Source organism: Pleurodeles waltl, chromosome 10 (genome assembly GCF_031143425.1).
Source record: "Pleurodeles waltl isolate 20211129_DDA chromosome 10, aPleWal1.hap1.20221129, whole genome shotgun sequence".
NCBI lineage: Eukaryota > Metazoa > Chordata > Amphibia > Caudata > Salamandridae > Pleurodeles > Pleurodeles waltl.
In genome coordinates, this window is record NC_090449.1 from 944,645,527 (window position 1) to 944,666,582 (window position 21,056).

The window sequence follows — 21,056 nt, forward strand, 5'->3', positions numbered from 1 at the left end:
TGAGTCGCATATCATGACCTATTCCCCCTAGTTGACAAGGCACACTTACAGTATCAGTCACTAACCACATATACAGGCTGATGTCCCAGACTGTTATTGGAAGTAGAGTTGCATCAGTTGGTTTCTGGAATTTACATCTTCCCCTTCCTCATCCTCACCATCACTCTACTCACCTCTCTGAGGTAACAGATCTGGACCTATAGCACCCTCCACCTCCAAAAGGGGGATTGAATGTCTCACTGCCACGTTGTGCAGCATGCAGTAGGCCACCACTATCCTACACACCTTATCAGGCCCATAGGCCAGGGAACCCCAGGAGATATGTAGGCACCGAAAACTAGCCTTCGGGAGACCGATAGTACGCTCTATCACCCTCCTAGTACGTCCATGGGCCTCATTGTATTTTCTCTCTGCATCCGTCCTGGGATTCCTCACTGTTGTCAGGAGCCAACGCAAGTTTGGATAGCCAGAATCACCTACAGAAATGGTCAATACAGAGTCGTCATTGGAATGTCCTTAGTCTGACAGGCTGTTTTCCAGCAATGTGTCAGTTAGTGACAGGCACACTTACCTATGATCCACCCTCTGTCCTCTTGGAGTTGTTCCATCTTTTGTGGCACACTACTGTTCCTCAAAACAAATGAATCATGGACTGAACCCGGAAACATGGCATTCACAGGGGATATGTACTGGTCTGCTGTACATACCAATTGGATGTTCATGGAGTGAAAGTTCTTCCCGTTTCTGTACACCTGTTCACTCACTCTTGGGGGGATGATGGGTATGTGGGTTCCATTGATGGCACCTATGACATGGGCAATGTTTGCAAAGGCATAGAAGTCTGACTCGATGGCAGGGAGCTCAGCACTTTGGGGGAATCGCACATAGGATTGCAGATGTTGTACAAATGCATTTAGAAATCTTGTAAGTACCTGGCTGAACATTGGCTGTGAGAAACCAGCACCCATGCCCACTGTCACTTGAAATGAGCCTGTGGCCAGGAAATGGAGTGCAGAGAGCAGCTGCACCTCAGTTGGATTGGCATGCTGATTACGATTTCCGGGAGTCAGTGCAGGATCCAGTAATGCACATAGGTCCTGAATAGTTGCACGTTTGAGTCTGTAAGTGATAATGATCTGACGCTCCACCATGGTCCCCATATCCACAAGTGGTCTGTACATAGAAGGTGCCCTTCCTCGCCACAAGGGTCTGTACCTGTGAGGGGTAAGAACAAGGACTCATGTGCACACATACACAGGCATATTTGCTAAATACATTCACTGCATTCTTCATGGTAGTGTCTGTACAATAACTGCAACCTGACAGATGTACATTGACATCACTAAGAGGGAATGGAGTAAATCAGGTGTGATAATATACTGTATGGATAGAGACATATGTGCTTCATATGGCTAGTAGGCCCAGCATCGTGACTAAATTGAATTTCAAGATGCGTAGGTGATGGCAAAATTTCTGCCCACTGTAGTTCTGCCCCTTCATTGTGGAAGTGACCTAAGACCGCTAGCGGTTGACGTCACAGCGTTCGGCGGGGTTTACCGCTGTTCACACCCTCATTGGATAACATGGATACCAATGGGGAATCTTGGCGTATCATGATAGCCGCCGGCGGTGACGGTGCATTCCGCCGCGGAACGTACGTGCGTTCCTCATCGTGTGCTCACTTGACTCCCTGATCTTGTGCAGACAAGTACTCCACTCCGTGTACTGCTGTGGCCTGCTTCTGGCTATGGATGTTCCACATGGTACAGGGGAAAGGGCCCCGGCCTTCACCGAGGAAGAACTGGAGAAACTGGTGGAAGGGGTCCTGCCCCTGTACAGCAGACTCTACGGCCGGCCAGAGGTACAGGCGACTCCGGGTTTGGGGGGGCACTGTGTGTGTAATGGATGGGATGGATTGCTCTGATGTGGTTTCCTGTGAGCCAGGATGGGGCTTGGTGCATGGAATGCTGCGTGCCACTGTCCTGCATGTCTGGGAGTACTGTCTGTCCTATGTCTAACAATCAGCCAGCTATTGCCATTGTGCAGGTGCCTGACCTCTGTGTTTCTTCTCTGTGTATCCCTACTAGGTCAGCGCCCACCAGAAGAGGGCACATTGGCATGCCATCACCAAGGAGGTACGGACCCTGGGGGTCTACAACCGGCGGAGCACTCACTGTCGGAAGAGGTGGGAGGACCTGCGGCACTGGGCGCGGAAGATCAGTGAGGCCCATCTGGGGAAGTCCTCCCAACGTGGTAGGGGTGCCCGTCGAGCACTGACCCCCTTAATGCGAAGGATCCTGTCGGTGGCACACCCAGACCTGGATGGGTGCTTGAAGGCTGCACAGCAGTCACAAGGGGGTGAGTACTCACAGCCCATACTTCAGCCTGGAAGGATGAGTGTGTGTGAGTTAGGGCTCATGGGGCTTAGAGCAGGGTTTTGACTGGTGTCCAGCTACTGTGTACTCCCCAAAGGGTGTAGGGGTGTCCCTGTCAGGTTTCACCTACCTCAGCTTCAATGCAATGACAGGATATGGGTGTAGGTCAGTATACTGCTCAGTAGTCAGGGCCATGGTCATGGGCCTAGTGCACGGTGCTGCCTGTTGGGTGTGTCTGCTGGGAAGGTGTATGTCTGGCCATTGTGTATCAGCATTCAGCTACTTACAAGTGTCTCTCCTGTTTTGTCTCCCCATCCCTGTTCTCTTTTGTGTGTCTGGTACAGCATCCACATCAGGCGAGGGAGCTGAGGCACCGGCTAGTGGGGAGACAGCGGCCCACGGATCCTCGGAGGCAGAGACAACGGACACCCAGGGGACCAGTGGCTGGGAGGGCGAGGAGACTTCCACATGGGAGGCTACTACCACTGGTGGTAGTGACTCTGAAACCTCCTCCGAAGGGGGTCCTCCGGCAGTGGCAGACACTAGTGGACAATTCACGACCGTGAGATCTTCTGCCACCACCCATACCATCAGTGTCCTCCCTTCTGCTCCCCACCGAGTTGGCCGCGCCCGCCCACCTAGAAAGGTGGGCTTCTCCTTTGCCCCAGGCACCTCCTCCCCTGCCCCAGTCAGCCCTGCTGACCGCAAAATAATGGATGGATTAAACCCAGATCTGTGACTGGGGGTGAATGTTTGATTGGTTCCGCATTCCGTCCATCCAGTTATGCTATCCCACAGCGTTTTGTTTTGCTTTGCTTTTGCCGCCCTAAGTGCGCCGGGTATGCCCAGACGTGGGTCCCGGGCTCACTGTGCCACTGGATTCAAGCTAGCCTGGCTGATGAGGGGTGAAACCCCGAAACCGGTCCCAGGATGCTTGTTTCCGGTCCAGGGAGAACCTGGCCTGGCAGTTCGGGCTGGACTGTTCCCATGAGGAACAGGGTCAAGACTGATTTGCATATGGCTGGGTTCAAACTGGGGTGGCATGGTGAGCAAAATAATGGATGGATTAAACCCAGATCTGTGACTGGGGGTGAATGTTTGATTGGTTCTGCATTCCGTCCATCCAGTTACGCTATCCCACAGCGTTTTGTTTTGCTTTGCTTTTGCCGCCCTAAGTGCGCCGGGTATGCCCAGACGTGGGTCCCGGGCTCACTGTGCCACTGGATTCAAGCTAGCCTGGCTGATGAAGGGTGAAACCCCGAAACCGGTCCCAGGATGCTTGTTTCCGGTCCAGGGAGAACCTGGCCTGGCAGTTCGGGCTGGACTGTTCCCATGAGGAACAGGGTCAAGACTGATTTGCATATGGCTGGGTTCAAACTGCGGTGGCATGGTGAGCAAAATAATGGATGGATTAAACCCAGATCTGTGACTGGGGGTGAATGTTTGATTGGTTCTGCATTCCGTCCATCCAGTTACGCTATCCCACAGCGTTTTGTTTTGCTTTGCTTTTGCCGCCCTAAGTGCGCCGGCTATGCCCAGACGTGGGTCCCGGGCTCACTGTGCCACTGGATTCAAGCTAGCCTGGCTGATGAGGGGTGAAACCCCGAAACCGGTCCCAGGATGCTTGTTTACGGTCCAGGGAGAACCTGGCCTGGCAGTTCGGGCTGGACTGTTCCCATGAGGAACAGGGTCAAGACTGATTTGCATATGGCTGGGTTCAAACTGGGGTGGCATGGTGAGCAAAATAATGGATGGATTAAACCCAGATCTGTGGCTGGGGGTGAATGTTTGATTGGTTCTGCATTCCGTCCATCCAGTTACGCTATCCCACAGAGTTTTGTTTTGCTTTGCTTTTGCTGCCCTAAGTGCGCCGGGTATGCCCAGACGTGGGTCCCGGGCTCACTGTGCCACTGGATTCAAGCTAGCCTGGCTGATGAGGGGTGAAACCCCGAAACCGGTCCCAGGATGCTTGTTTCCGGTCCAGGGAGAACCTGGCCTGGCAGTTCGGGCTGGACTGTTCCCATGAGGAACAGGGTCAAGACTGATTTGCATATGGCTGGGTTCAAACTGGCGTGGCATGGTGAGCAAAATAATGGAGGGATTAAACCCAGATCTGTGACTGGGGGTGAATGTTTGATTGGTTCCGCATTCCGTCCATCCAGTTACGCTATCCCACAGCGTTTTGTTTTGCTTTGCCCTCACAGAGGAGGCTATTGACCTCCTGAGAACCATCTCTGTAGGGCAGACAAACATCGTCAATGCCATCAAGGGGCTAGCAACAGAGGTGCAGCAGACAAATGCCTATCTGGATGGCCTTCACAGTGCTGTATCTGCCCTACAGAGATCTTTTCAGGCTCTGGCCTCCTCTAGGACGGCAGCCAGTTTCCCTGGTCATTCCGTCCCCCCTCCAACCTCCTCTACCCCTTCCAGCACCCCACTCCTTTCACCCATCCAAGGCACACATTCAGACACGCCAACATACACCTGCACACACAACGTCCACTTCCCCCAGTGTGCCCGCCTCTTCCGCCTCCCTGTCTGTCCTCTCTACATGCACACCCTCATGCACTGCACCGTCACTCACTGTTACTGCTCCTCTTCCTGCACTCACCCCAATAGCAGACAGCCATACATGCACCCCATACACCACACCTGCACTCACCACCTCCACTGTATCTGACACATGCAGCACACTCACCCGCCTTGCAGACACCCACCCAACATATATCCACACTAGCTGTCTGTCTTCTCCCACTGTGTTCACCCCCCACCTCCCAAAACACTCAACCGCAGCAAGACACCCACCCATCAAACATCCACCACACCACAGCATACTGAGCAGTCACCTGCACCCACTACACGCACACCTACACCCCATACATCAACTCCCTCTGCCTCCACTCCCACGCCCTCATCCACGCCCACCCCAATTGCTCTCAAGAAACTTTTCCTCTCCCGTGTAGACCTGTTCGAACCCACTGGCCCGCCCCGTCTTGTCAGAAACGTGCCCACCTCCTTGCTCTTTTCGCTCCTTCCACATCGCAGTCCACCCAGGTCCAGCCTTCCCATGCCCCTTCTCCACTTGAGAAGAAGGCCCACTCTGAGCCTAATGCATCCAGCTCCACCTGTGCCAAACAGCCCCCACCCCCTTCTAAGGAGAAGCCCACCCCCCCTCCAATCTCCTCACACAAGTCAAAGTCCCACCCCGTCATAAATCCCCACCCCCACCCCTTTCTCCCCATTCCGTGAGGTGCCTGGATCCCCCTATGGTGCCCTGTTGAGTAAAGTACCCAGCCCTTGTGGGAGTCAGGTGTGGCCAGTTGTGGCCAAGGAAAATTGACTTTTTCTGGACTGGCCATTGGCCCTGTTTTCATAATTTCACTCAGTGAGCTTCATAATAAAGTTTCTGTGTGGCCTGTGTTTGGGCTGCACGCAGTTCCACCCTGGTGTTTGTTTCAATAATTTATGGCTGTGGTGCTATTGTATGTCCTATGGCCAAGTTGCAGTGGCCTTCGGTCGGGTAGGTCCCTCTTGGTGTGGGGTGTCTGACTATTGCTGCTGGGAAGGGTTGGGGGGCTTTGTGGGGTGTGTGGAGTGGGTGGGTATGTAACTTTGCCCTTTCCTCCCTTGTTTTGCAGGTTGTGGTACTTACCGTCGTCGTCTTCGTCGGCAGTCTCGGGTCGTGTAGATATATGGCAAGGAGCAAGGCTGGCATGACTTGCAGCTCTCGGTCCATGGCTGCCGCTGCACATTTTGTTGAGCTCAGGTGAGTGGTTCCTTCTATTTGTTTCATTTCCACCTGGCTTTGTGTGGCGGTGGTTCCCGCCCCGGAACTGGCGGCGGTAATGGTGGTTCATAATTTGATGGGCGGGTTGGGCCTTTCCGATGGCATGTGGGCGGCCTCTGCCGTCATCAGCGGGAATCATTTCCTGGTGGTGCGCAGGATGCGTGAGTTTCGTTTGGTTCATTATTTGGCGGTCCGGACCGCTCCTCTGTTGGCAGTTTCTGCCACCACCGCCGGCGGTGCGGAACAGACAGCCATGTTCATAATGAGGGCCTATATCCTTCTCGGCTGTTCCCATAGGAGGAATAGTAACCTCCAATATGTCCATAAACACTTGCACAAAGCTTCTCTTCATTTTTCTCATTTTATTTCCCTCATTCAATTCTTCCACATGATTAATTCCAGGAAAAATATAAGCTCAAAAACAAAACTTTTTGACAAATTAAATAGGCAGTCTTTCCACACACATGATAAATTCCCCTCATCTCAGGTTCTCCCCCAGTTAGAAACTCCCCACTAACTACATAGGTCTTATCACATGTGCTTTCACCAACAAATTCTACCGTAAGACCTTCTAGAGGACTACACCTTATCATACACATTTCACCTCTGTTTTCTCGCTCCATTCTCAATCTTGAGTATAAACTTGAAAACCTAAATTATTATTTCCTACCTGATCTCTTCCATAGGTGTTTCATGTTTTCTAAAGATCTTACTTCTTTCATACCACTCTGATTATATTCCAAAGTGAAAATACTGCTCTTACTCAGTTAATAGACACAAATAAACTATATCCACATTAGTTTCATGATTGATTTGTACAATCTATTTTAAAGATTTACCATATTTTATCTCTTTATCATTGTCACATCAAAATTAGTCAAGCATGGAGAAAGGAACTCTTCATAATTGAAGATAGCAACAAACATTGCAGAAGAGTGAGTAAGAAAGCTCAGATTGCCCCTTCCCAAGGTCACTTGGGAAGTAAAGTACACAAAAAAAGTAATTAACCTGCATAATACTAACATATTCTCTAATCATTCTTGTATATACATCATCCCTAAACCCACAAGCTAAATATTTGTCATGTTCTTGTATTTCTTGCCTTAGTTCATTGTGGATAATTCTAATTGTAGCATTCGTATTTGTTGTGAAACATTTCCCACAGGAATCAGTAAGCACACAACACACCAACTAATATCACTAATATTAAATATAATGTCATCCCTAAAATTTTACAGCAAGTGCTGCATTGCATCTTCATGTTAAAGAATAAAAACACTAGCAAAAACAAATTCTTGAAGTGAAGATCAAGTTCTTCTTTATCTTCTGTTATAGCACAGGCAGGAAATAATAAAGCAAGAATTTCTAGCTTCGTATTCTTCTTCCATTTTTCTCTTCTCAGCTCTAAATCTCAGTTCTTATTATTGTGAAAAAAATGTAAATAAAAAATCAGTTCCACAAAGTCAGTTCATAAGATTGTCTCTGCATGTAATTGTTTTCAGTCCTTTTCTAACTTTAAACAGCATTACCCTGTCTCTTAAATTTCATCACAATGTAATACTTTAAAATCTCTAGTTTTCCATCAAGGTGACTTTTCTTCTTCTAGATCTTTGTCCTTCTCACAGTAATCATGGCACTTGTTCAATGGGAAGTAATACTCTTCATCTGTATCATCCTCTGATAATGCTGCCAGATATACTCACTCTTGCGAAGCATATTTCGGATTAGGGACACTCCTTCTGGTTGGTCCTTCACAGGTCAATAATTTGCTCTTGTGTGTCTCCCAGGTAGACTGTTTTCTTTCATTTAACTCTGGTTCTCAATGTTTCTACTTTCCATTTCTTTCAGAACGTTGGCGCTCATGTGATAACGTATATTGTTCAGACTTTTGTCTGCCTGTTCCTTCTACAGCAAATTTTCTTCTTCCAGAAAGGGTCTTCTCAACTTTGATATTCAGCTGCAACTTAGCAAGCTCATCATTTTGAGCAAAGTCTACTTCTGTTTGCTGCCACCAGTGCTTTGCTCTTTTGTATGGTATTAGCCCTTTATTCTGATAACACTGTAACTGGACATCTGGAGTTTCAAGCTCTTCAACTGAATTCTCACTCATTTGGAATTCTGTGTTTGGATTTTTGTTTGAAATCTTAACTTAATTTTCAACTTGATCTTCAACAATTACAAAATGAATTTCATTACCCCCAGATACAAGCTGAAAACTTGGCCTGGACTGTACCTTGAATTGTCTCCTTGTCTGAAAGGCTGTGTATCTACTCTAACACTCTTCATGTGAGCAGCGTGGATCAAGTGAGACACTCCCGTACACTTGACTGCACTATTGGTGGTCAGGTTAACTTGATAATGGCCATTCCATTATTCAACTAAACATCCTTTATGGGCATGTCTATGGATGAGAATCCAGTCCCCTGCATTCAGGCTGTGATAAGAAGAGTCTCTTTAGTCTTCTATGACTGCATCCACCTGACGTGACACTGATTTTACCACATCAGCCAGACCTTTGCAAAAGTCCAGAGTGATATTATCAGTTACTGAAAATAATGTAGCTGAAGACACAGGTGCAAGACTCACTGTTCTACTCATGATGATTTCATGGGGCAAAAAGCCTTTCCTCCGCTTTGGAGTACTACCCATATTCATCAACAGAAGGCGGAAGCGCATTAGCTCATTTAAAGCTTGTTGAAGCAGACTCCTGTCAATTTGTTCTTCAGCACGTCATTTGTTCTCTCCATCACAAAGCAGGATTGTGGTTGATGACTGCAGAACAGAATGTGCTTACTTTCAAAAGCTTTACAAATTATCTGTAGCTCTTCATTCTTAAAATTGGGAGGCCAAACTGTAGCATCAACTCTCGCCACAGCAATTTGGCTATAGTAAGGCCTATAGTAAGTCCATATGCTCTCCTAGTGGGAACTGTTTCAACCCGTTTAAAGAACAAACTACCTCCAAGATATACCTAAGGCCATTGCAAAGTGGCATCTCAATAAAGTCTCCTTGTAATCTCATAAATGGGATTTTCGATTTGGCAATGTGATTCATAAGAGTAACAGTCTTTATTCCTTGATTGTTTAGGTGGCCAACTAAACATCAGTCAAATACATCTTCAGCAACATTTCAAAATCCTATATTGTCCCAATACTTTTCAATATTTTGAGTAGACCATTTCTTGCTGCATGAGCATGATTAGGTAAATGTTTACATATGGGTTGTGACATCGAATTAGGTAGAATATAATTCTGATCTTTAGGGACATAAAAATCATGATAATTTTTTAAAACCTTATTTCATCCAACTTAATTTTTCATCATCATGTGTAGATCCCTCAATTCTGTCAAAGACGTCTGCAATAAATCCATGAAGTAATTTGGCTACAGTAAGACTATCTGCTCCCCTAGTGGGAAATGGTTCAACCCATTTATAGAACAAGAACTACCACAAGATATACTTAAGGCCTATGCAAAGTGGCATTTTATTAAAGTCTGCTTGTAATTTTGCAAATGGCCCTTCTGATTTGGCAGTGTGGTTCATAAGAGTAATAGTGTTTTTTCCTTGATTGTTTGAATGGCCAACTACACATCGGTCACACACATCTTCATCAACAAGTTAAAATGTATTATTCTCCCAATATATTTGAATATTTTGATTAGACCAAAAGTCTACATTTACCTATGTGAATCGGCCCACGTTGTGCAATTGGTCACTGGTGGGGTGAGTTCCGTGGAGCCCACCTGGAGTTAAGGTCTTGTGAGACCCTAGACAAAGTCTTAACAGACAGTATTTTGTAACCTTTCCCTCGGAGAACAGGTGCAAAGGTGCTCTGGCTGTCCTTAGTGCTGACGGGACCTGCGGATGCTGTCAAAACTTCAGCACTTGACACAAACCCACTCGGAGGTGGAACTAAACTCTGCCCTTGGACAGTAGCAGCCTTTCGAGTCCCAGGACCTGGATTCCAATGCTGGAACTTTGCTACTACATCTGGCAGCTCCGGGTGCAGAGGTAGCCTTTCAGCTGTCAATCAAGGGAAGATCGTGCCAAAGATGCTTTGCCACTTGGTCGACGGCACCTTCTTCAGGATGCAGGATCTCAGCAGTGGGGTCATTGCTGACATTGGTCACTATTGCTGGGAGTTCCTTTGGAGTCGGTGATGTCTGCAAAGGAGTTGGTTACCAGGCTAGTGACCAAGCCTTGGCAGTGACAAAAGTAGTCCACAGTTACTTTGTTGGTTGAAGGTTGCCAGGAGTAGCTTGGTGACTCAAAATTAGCCTCACTACGGCTCCTGGGGTGCAGGCCAATGACTTGTTTTGGGCTCACTCACGAGGGGCCTGATGGGTTGCACTTCTTGCGATGCAGCACAATGATCTTCTGCAGGAAGCAGGTAACTGGTTCCACCAGTCAGGAGCGACTGCTTTAGTTTCTGGTGTCCACTGGAGTCCCTCTTGCTGGGAGCAATGAGGTTTCACCATGGGCATACGTCAATCACATAGTTCATGTATATGGTGTCGTCAGGGCACTTACATGTCCTCTCTTTGCATGCTGGTGGAGTTCTGTTGTCAGTGAGGGCATCTTCATTGTGCCTCTTCCTGGATTCAAAGTCAGAACTGAGGCTCTGATGCCAGGGGAGACCTTTAAATCCTAGTTTAGGGGGTGTTAAGGGTGTGAGGGACAGTGGTAAGTTGGCTACTCGTCCCTGTGGCTAGTTCGCTTCTGAAGTGATGACTTACTGTGGGAGAATGTCACTTTTCTACTCAGAATCCTTAAATTTCGAAATTTCAAGGTTTGCCAACATGACAGAGCCTTCACTCGGCTCTACAGACCTCTTAGCCCACCCTAAGTTGCAGCTAGTATTTTGGAGGTGTACACCTCCTGAATAACTAATTTTCCCGCCTGGCAAGGAAGGGTTGGGGGACAAGAGATTACATATCAAGGGCAGTGAAAGCCTTTGAGGCTCACCGCCTTGATTACTGTAAACACTAGACACCCTGGGAGGGAGGAGGTGTGACCTCCTTCCTGCCCAGGTCCCTTGTCTCCATCCTGGGGAAGTGCTAGCACAACCGGAAGGAGAGCAGACTCTTGTCTTGATGGCTAATGGCCCGGGGGAGCCCACCATGGCAAGAGAAAACTGGCAACTTGGTGGGCATCCCTTGAAGATTGCCACCAAGGTAAATGCTAACTAATCCTGGGCACAAGAATCGTGCTCAGGGTTAAAAAGCACGTTGTTTGATACCAAACACGGGGAAATCGGCTGGGCCATCATGGAGCTGGACCTCTGGGGTTTGCCTGGGTGCCAGACCATGTTATCCTATCGACCACCGGTCACTTGTGGTAGCATTAAGTTTTCAATGCTGCCACAGAGCCATATATGCTTGTGCATACATGTCCTCACTTGCAACACAGTGCACACTGCCTCCTGGGCTATAGGAGGCCTGCCTTAGGGGTGACTGTGAATGGCAGTGAATGGACTCTACCTGCACTTGGTGTGGGCAGAGCTGAACTCAAGCAGAAAAGCTGCTCGTGCAGGCTAACATAGCAGCTCTGCAGGTTTATTTTTACTTGGGTCAAGCAGGGTGGCACAGTCAGTGCTGCAGCCCTGGTGAATCGTTTATTCCTTCCATAGGTACCTCTGGTACCATTTACTAGGGCGTTAGAGGGGTGGCAAAGTCCTTGCCAACTGGTTTTGCAAAATATCAGTACAATTTATGGGAAAAAGCCCTGGTACTGAGGTCTCGTAAGCAGGCGTCAGTACACTTTCAGCTCAAAAGCAACTATATATCAAGTAGTCTAAGTAGGGGGGAAAGTGGGGAGGGCATCTGCAAGGAGTCCAGTTTTTTCCAGTTCTACTGGGGCACTCATAGAGAAGGATTCCCAAGAAAAGTGTGTTGACATGACTTGGACTTGAAAAAGAACATCAAAGTTTTCATTAAGAATTGGGACATTAACAATCAGCAAGCAACTTTGTTTAGGCCTACTCCTTCGCACAAAACAGCTCATTTTACAATTAATAGCTTGATTCTTATATAATGCGTTTTACTGCACCTGCTGTGCCTGAGTGCTGTAAAAAGCATGTGCTACTAGTACCCATTCATGACTCGCAGATTGCTGCACGCATTACCATCCAACATTCAGCTATAATACTGGGCAATTCACCATTGAGACTGTGGCCAAGTTTTCAATCAGCAATCAGAAATGTTGAACACCCTCTAGCATCTAGTAAAAATCTGGTAATCTACCTTTTTAATTAATCTTTCAAATACTGCACCTTCCACATATTCAACTCTCGAATAGATTCACATTTTTGCCATCACTATAACTGTTGACATATATGCAATTACTTGTATATTAGCATCTTCCCATGCTGTGTAGTTGACACAAGTATATAAAAATTAAATACTAATAAATAAGGAATTTATGATAGTTTCATGCTACAGATAGATATCTGGTATCAGCGTCTAGTACCTAGTGGTGGTTCTGGTGATATGCCAATGCTCTGCAACAGGGCCTCGGTCTCGCGCCTTTTACGATCAAGATCAGAATCTTCTTGAACTGGTTCAGTCTTCAGCTGCACATCAGTCTTTTCAAAATACAACAACACAGGTTAGGATGCTGAAGGATAAAGATAATGTAATAAATCATTTGCAACATTTCCTGATCTCATTATCTGCTTATTTCAATCTAGATTGTGTAATTGTTTGCAAAACATTTTCATACAACCGACAAAGCCTGCAAACCTTTGGATTGGACGACCTTCATTAATACGTGATAAATGAGGATCCACTCGACGCCAGAGAAATGTGATGAGACCGGGAGGAAACAAGCCCAATATTATTTATTTTCATTTCAAGCCCAATATTATTTCATTGTGATAAAAGATTAACAGAGGTTCTCCAAAAGATGTGACCTTAAAACACTTTGATTTATTACACTAGTAAAGAATTCCTGTAACTAGACAACTAGCCTACTTTTTGGGGCCCTATTACAGAAGGTGCACTGTGGGTGCTACAGGCATGTGCACTCGCTTCATGCACTCCTAGAGCACTTCGGTAATACAGAAAAAGACACAGAGTTATGGCCCAGTGCAATTGAGGGAATAACTTTGACTTTGCACCAGCGTCGCATTACCAACACAGGTACAGAGGCAAACATGCCCTAAGCAGGTGAACTGAAAGTATCAGGGCGCCTACTGGGGACAGGCCTCTCGAGAGTAAAAAGGGGGTCTCCTGGACTCCCCAAACATCCCCTATAGCAGATGCAGTCACTCACTGTACCCGTCTGCAAAGGGATTGCTAATCTCTCTTTAAAGTGCAGCTAGGGTGTGTCCTGCACTGCGAAACATGGAGCAGCTTTTAAACAGTATTTCACTTGAATGGGAGCAGCGCAAGTTTACAGTTGCTCTGGGGGCAGTACATTCTTCATGGCAGTTCACATTTTCCCCTTTTACAGCCGGTGCACCCATTTAAAAGGTGCACCATGGCTCAAATGAGGATAATGCACCATTTAAGTATTACTGGCCTTGGTGGGCTTATCTACACATATGCTTTCATTTTTAAAGGGCATCTTTTGCTTTTAAGAGAACTATTTCTTTAACATGGAGTTGCAAGAGTTGATTCGGATTAATCTGGAAAAAGACAGGTGTTTTGCCTCTGGGCAAGGGTAAATTACATTTGGGTCTAGGAGGCCGCGAGGACATTTTCACAAGAACCATGTGTTGAAAAGATGAAACATAGATCAAAGAAGTATGAAATCTGGTCCTTTATTGGAGCATCCCATCCACAGCCAACTACACTCTTCTCCTCTCAGCTCTGCTCTGTTCAAACCTTTCTAACATTCCATATTCTACATGATGTCAGACTATGACATCAGCCTGAGAGCAGAGCAAAGAGAACAATCTACATTGATTTTACAATTGATTATATACCACACACCTCCCTCCTAAAATAAAAATGCTCCAGACAACTATATACAAAGTTTGAAAGAATTCACAATAGAATAGATAACAAAATACAATGCATAAAAAACACTAATCTTAACAATTTCCAATAAATTTTACAATTCTGTTAAGATTCCATATTCTACCATCTTTTATCTTTACGGCATTTCTGAACAGTTTAACAACTTCAAAAGGTCCTTGGAATTTACTCTTGCCTTTACTCAAAGTTGGTTTCTTGATCAATATCTGATCTCCAATCTTTATGTCAAGCTCACACACACCCTTCTTGTGATCATAATACAATTTCCTTTTTCGTACATTTGCACTCTCATGCACATTCTTCTCATCCATTATGTCCTGATCCATTACTTCCTTCCTCCAATACACCCATGAAGGTGCAAGTGATGTGTTAGCCTTCCGACCTCTGAAAAGATCGAAAGGGACCTTTCCTGTTGTAGAATGAGGAGTCACCCTATAAGCATAAAGAAACCCTTTTAAACCTTCCTTCCAGTCTCTATTTGAAGCATTCTCTAGTTGTATACATTCTTTCACACACCTGTTGAATCTTTCAATTATTCCATTCCCTTCGGGATGGTAAAGAGAACACCTTTTGTGCCTTATACCGGACTTCCCAAGGAACTCACTAATTTCTCTTGAGACAAACTGCGGTCCATTATCCGTGACCATGGTATCAGGGAAACCCTCACGCCCAAAAATGTCATTGAGAAACTCAATTATTTTCTTAGTTTCTGTACTGTGACATATACCAATCTCAGCCCATCTAGAAAAATGATCAATAAGCACTATCAAGTAAGTGACACCACCCCTACCATGTAACGGACCCACAATGTCCACCGCAATTTCTTGCCATGGTTTTAGTGGCATGTCTCTTACACACATTGGAGATACTCTTGTTTTATAAACTTTGTCACTATTGCTACATTCAATACATTCTCTCACTACTCTCTCCACTCTCAAATCCATTCCCGGCCACCAATAGTCCTGACGAATTCTAGCCTTTGTTCTGCTCATACCTTGATGACCAACATGCGCAAGACTAACAATTCTATCTCTCAAAACCATAGGAACCACTAATCTCAGACCTCGCAACAACAAACCATCCTGAATAGATAATTCATCCTTTATCTTCCAATAGCCACACAATTCTACATCCTTTTTGGCATCATGAGTCCAACCACCTCTGATCTTTTCACACACTCGTTGCAAAACCTCATCCTCTGCAACCGCTTTCTCCCATTCCTGCTGTTCTACAACACCACCTGTCACACTGCACACAGAAACATCCCTTAAACCATACTCACTCGAACTCTCCTCCACATTTGAACTCAATCTAGAGAGACAATCCGCAACTCTATTATACGAACCAGGAACATAATGCACAGTGTAATCATACTCTTGTAAACTAATCACCCATTTACTCACCCTTCCTGAAATAGAATCTAACCCTTTCCTCATGAATACCTCAACTAAAGGTTTGTGGTCAGTAAAAACTTCAAATTTTCTTCCCCACACAAAATTCCTAAGTTTGTTAACTGCCCAATGTACACACAAAGCCTCTTTTTCAATTGTTGAGTAGTTGAACTCCGGTCCACGTAACGTCCTAGAGCAAAACACTATGGGTTTGCGAATCAAATCCTCATTCTCTTGTAACAACACAGCTCCTAAACCTTTTCCACTCGCATCAGTCATGATTACACTTTTCTTCTTGGGGTCAAATGATTCCAAACACCCTAAAGAAGACAAAATACCCTTGATGTTCTTAAACTCCTCTGAACACGCATCATCCCAAACAAATTCAACATTTTTTTTCAAGAGCTGACGCATGCACACAGTTTTTGAAGCAAGATCCGGTAGAAACTTTGCGTGAAACTCAACCATTCCCAAAAAGGACATCAACTCATCTTTTTTCCCAGGTGCACGGAGATGCAAGATATTATCTACTAACTCCTTCTTTGGATGCAGACCTGTTGCAGAAATATTGTGTCCTAAATAATCCACCTCAGTTTCCTTGAAATGACATTTTCTCAATTTGAGTGTGAGACCATGATCTCTAAGAATGGTAAGAACTTTCCTAACCCTTTCGTCATGCTCAACCATTGTACTTCCGTATACCAAAATGTCATCCTGGAAACACTTGACACCTGCCATGGAACCAAACAGATTATACATTAACCTTTGGAAAACCGCAGCTGCAGAGACTAATCCAAAAGGCATTCTTAGGAATCTGTAAGTACCAAACGGAGTGATAAACGTAGTAAGATCACGTGAATCAGGATGTAACACGACTTGGTGATATGCTGAGGTCAAATCAAATTTCGTATAAAATCTAGACCCAGATAGTAAAGTGACCATTTCTGTGATGTTGGGTAACGGAAATTGATCACTGATGACACATTTATTAAGATTCCTCAAATCCACACATAGCCTCAGCTCACCAGATTGTTTCCTTGCTACCACAATGTGCGAAATCCACTCCGATGACTCCACAGGTTCGATGATACCTTCATCACACAGTCTCTTAATTTCCTTTTCCACATCATCCTTCAACGAGATAGGAATAGGTCGCACTTTAGCTATAACAGGAACTGATCCTTTCCTTAATTTTATTTGATGAACATAACTCTTCAAACAACCCAACTTTGAACTGAACACATCTTTAAATTCATCAACAAATTCTCGGAAAGACTCCTCTATTCCTGTACTTATTTCACATACCTGACCAAGAGCTTTTACATATTCATCCTTAACCATCACTGGAGAAGGAGAATTAGGATCCAAAATGACTTCCAAACCAGCCTGATGAGGCCAACTCAATACACTTCCTCCCTTGACTGGAACATAAATTTTCCCAAAAATCGTGTTGGACTTGTAGATAATCTCTGCTTCAAAATATCCCCTCAAATCAATGACCTGACCACCATACCCCCCGGGAACCAGATCAGGACTCTTCGAAATAACCTTGTGACTAAAATTTTGATCAAAAAACTCATTAGAAATCAAAGTTAACCATGCCCCTGAGTCAAATAACATCTCAGTAGATTTTCCTAAAATATATACAAAATCCTTAGGATGTTTTTTTTTCTCAGTACCCAGTGAAACAGACAAAATGCAGTCCTCAACAGTTTTCACAGATACTTGTTTTTTTTCAGATTTACAACACTTAGCAAAATGTCCCTTCTTATTGCAGGATCTACAGGTGGAGTTCACAGCAGGACATTTTTTGTAAGTAGCATAGTGTCCCAAATTCCCACAACGAAAACATCTGGCATTCTTATACCTGTTTTCTACAATTTGATCAAAATTCCCATTTTCACGTTGAGATATATCACACTTAGAAGATTCTCCTTTCATCACAATTTTGTTCACTTCCACTTTCCTTTGTTTTTCCAACTCCTCAACACAAGCCAGTGTATGTTCAACCCCTTTGGCCAAAATGATTACTTCATGCAATGTGGGGTCATCCTTACTCCATAATTCCTGCCTAATTTTATCACTCATACACCTCAACATAAACTGATCTCTTATTCTTTCTTCAACCGTACTGCCAAATTTACAAGTTGACGCAAGTTTTCTAAGTGCTGTGATATATTCTTCAATACTCTCTCCTTGCCTCTGTTCCCTCATCCCAAAATGATAGCGTTCCAATATAGTGCTCACTTTGGGTAGATAATGTAAATCAAGTTTTTTAAGACAGAGTTCAAATTCATTGAGATCTGTAGCTTCCTCACCCGGATCCGGAAGACTCTCAAATATTTCTTGACCCTCACACCCAAGGCAGTGCATGAGTAGTGCAGTTTTACGCTCATTTGTTAAGTTAGAACCACAAACCCTGGCATAGTGCAAAAAAGTCTTCTTCCATTTCGACCATTTTATCAAAGGTTCACCAGGCGTTGTCAAAAAGAATGGTGGCGGTGTCACACTTTGCATACTGCCAACACTAAAACCCCAAACGGACTATAAAAGTACAATAAAACTATAATAGGAAAGATATAATAACAGTACAATATGTAAAACTTGTAGGAAAGACGATTTCGTTTTATAACTAGTAACAATTAGTACATTTTCTAAGGAAAATAGCCCTTGTTACTTAATGAAATAAGTTCTCATCTGGTAGCATCTGAAAAAAATGTCAGGTGAGTTTTCATTTTTTTTTTTTTTAATAACAATTATCCAGCAAAATTAAATATTCTATTTCTAAATGACGTGCTGTAAAAAATAAAATTTGTCAGACTATAATAGACAATATCAGCTGAAACGCCGTTCTCCTCGCGCTGTATGCAGCTCAACACAAGCAGCTCTCAATGGAATCCTGCTCGCGCTAGATAGAGCGCAATCAAATCAAAATAAAACCGTTCAGTCCAATATGCCTACACATGCTTAACATTTAAAAAGGAACAAAAAAAACAAAGTCAATTACTCTTTCACGGGCATGAATGGAAAGTAAAGCGAAAGCCGTTAAAACCAGAAGTCTCTCTCGCGCTCTCCTGAACGCAAAAGACTGTAAATAAACAAATGTTTCCTCTGCCCACTGCTCGTATTACTTTTCCTTTCTACATGAATGTTCAACACATTAGGCTCTACTGAGCTTAAAAAAAAAAACTTAAATCAATAACTCTCTCCCGAGCGTGAATAAAAATCAAAGTTACAGCCGTTCCACAAGGAATCCTGCTCGCGCTCGGCTGAGCACAATTAAACCGTAAATAAACAGTTGCTCCTTGAATGAGGCAAACTGCTTTCAGTCTCGGTAGAAAATCAATAATTCTTTCACCTCTGTTGAAGATGAAGAAAACTAAGTTAAAATAGAATTAAACAAAACCTTAGTAGTGAAATCTGCACAGAATTAAATGTTCCAGATAAAACGATCCAGATAAAACGATCTGCTTGCCGGTAAACCACTGAGCTTTCACGCTCTCCTGAGCATGATTTCAAAACAGAACAAGGACTTTGGTGGTGAAATCCAAAATCAAAATACAACTGATGTAAAACAAAACACAGCAGATTTCTAGTCCAAACTTAAGGTGAAGTAAAATGAATACCTTAAGATTTCTGCAGGGCTAAATTCGGAAAATACAAACCCTTGCAAAATGACACAAGTCAGAGAGAGAAAAAAAAAAGACACAAATCAGCACGAAGTAGCCTGAGAAATGGTGTTAAGATGCTCCACAGGATCCCATCCTCGTCGCCAGTGTTGAAAAGATGAAACATAGATCAAAGAAGTATGAAATCTGGTCCTTTATTGGAGCATCCCATCCACAGCCAACTACACTCTTCTCCTCTCAGCTCTGCTCTGTTCAAACCTTTCTAACATTCCATATTCTACATGATGTCAGACTATGACATCAGCCTGAGAGCAGAGCAAAGAGAACAATCTACATTGATTTTACAATTGATTATATACCACACCATGCATCAAGATTAGAACAGTTTGACTGAAAAGGATATAAAGCACAGGAATTATGCTTTACTTACTCAGTTATGCCCCATTTTTGTCATGGTTTTCTTCTCTTTGTCCCCCCTTCTTCCTAGCCTCCTCTTCATGTCTTTCCATGAATTATACTGAATTGAGGTGGTAAATAAACAAAGAATCTCTACTTCATTGTTTTTCTTTTAAACATATTCATTTACTTTGGGTTGACTTGTTTATGTAAAAGATTACAATGTCACCCTATTGTTCTTTCTATTTTTTTATATTTTAATGTCAGATTAATGATTTACGGTCATTTTGCCTTTTAGCAGTAGGGACTGTGAAGGCACATTCTCCTTGCCTAGTGGGGACACAGCACAAACTGATGAACATCTAAATATGACCACTTGTTGGGGTAAAAACAGTCTGCCTATTTACTAGTGAAATCTGTTTCTCCAAGTCCACAGCTTCCTTGTAACAATCCTTACATTTTAGGGGTCAGTCCTCGTCATTAAGTTGAGCAATTCACTTGCCACAAGTAAACACATTTTTAAAATAATTTCTGAAACTCAAAACTGTAGCTATCTTATGTATATAAAGGCGTTATACTGTGACATTGCATTCAAAAGGGGAGCATCTTTTTTTATTTATTCTCTTCAATGGTGCTTTCCAAGCAGGTTTAGAAACCCAACGTTTTCAAGAGAAGAAATTCATAATTTCTTAGCGGCAGATTATATTGAACCGTTATAATTCTACACACACAGCGCACCACATAGTAGTCACAATTAACATTTGCTACGGTCTAGTCGGCCCCCATTGTCCAGGTGTTTAATTCAGAACAAGCATTGTTGCCCGACAATCATGAAATATCCCTAGTGCTACCATTTTGCCTAGGTTTTAAAATACCCATTTGTATTTTTGGAGGTCAAACTTCCTCCTTTAATATTCACATCATTTTTGAGGCATCTAGTTTTCTGCTAGCTGGTGTCTTTCTGCAGCTGATGTTACCAATGCTTGATTACTGAAAAATCTAGGTTTACTTCAACAATTATTAACCCCTTCGCTGGCAGGCCTTTTCCACTCAATTTCCAAGACTTTTTTTGGCTTAGGCCCTCATAACTTTTTGTCCACATAAGCTACCCATGCCAAATTTGCGTCCTTTTTTTCCAACATCCTAAGGATTCGAGAGGTACCCAGAGTTTGTAGGTTGCCCTGGAGGAGACCAAGAAATTAGCCAAAAAAACTGCTAAAATGTTGTTTAAAAAAAAACAAATGGGAAAAAAGGGCTGCAGAAGAAAGCTTGTGGTTTTTTCCCTGATTGGCATCAAGAAAGGGTTTGTGGTGCTAAAATCACTATCTTCCCAGCTTTCAGGAACAGGCAGACTTGAATCATAAATCCCATTTTTCAACACAATTTTGGCATTTTACTGGGACATACCCCATTTTTAATATTTTTTGTGCTTTTAGCCTCTTTCTAATTAGTGACAGAATTGGGTGTGAACCCAATGATGGATCCTGGACAGGTACACA

General features: G+C 44.1%; 1 protein-coding gene across 4 annotated transcripts in view; it reads right to left on the bottom strand.

Annotated features, from left to right (window-relative positions):
- Nucleotides 1–21,056, bottom strand: part of DYNC1I1 (dynein cytoplasmic 1 intermediate chain 1) — a 1,447,115-nt gene that overhangs the window by 1,263,566 nt on the left and 162,493 nt on the right. For all 4 annotated transcript variants that reach the window (XM_069211741.1, XM_069211739.1, XM_069211740.1 and 1 more), the window contains one exon: nt 12,631–12,745. In XM_069211741.1, the coding sequence (XP_069067842.1) occupies nt 12,631–12,745 (115 nt within the window). The remainder of the gene's footprint in view (nt 1–12,630; nt 12,746–21,056) is intronic.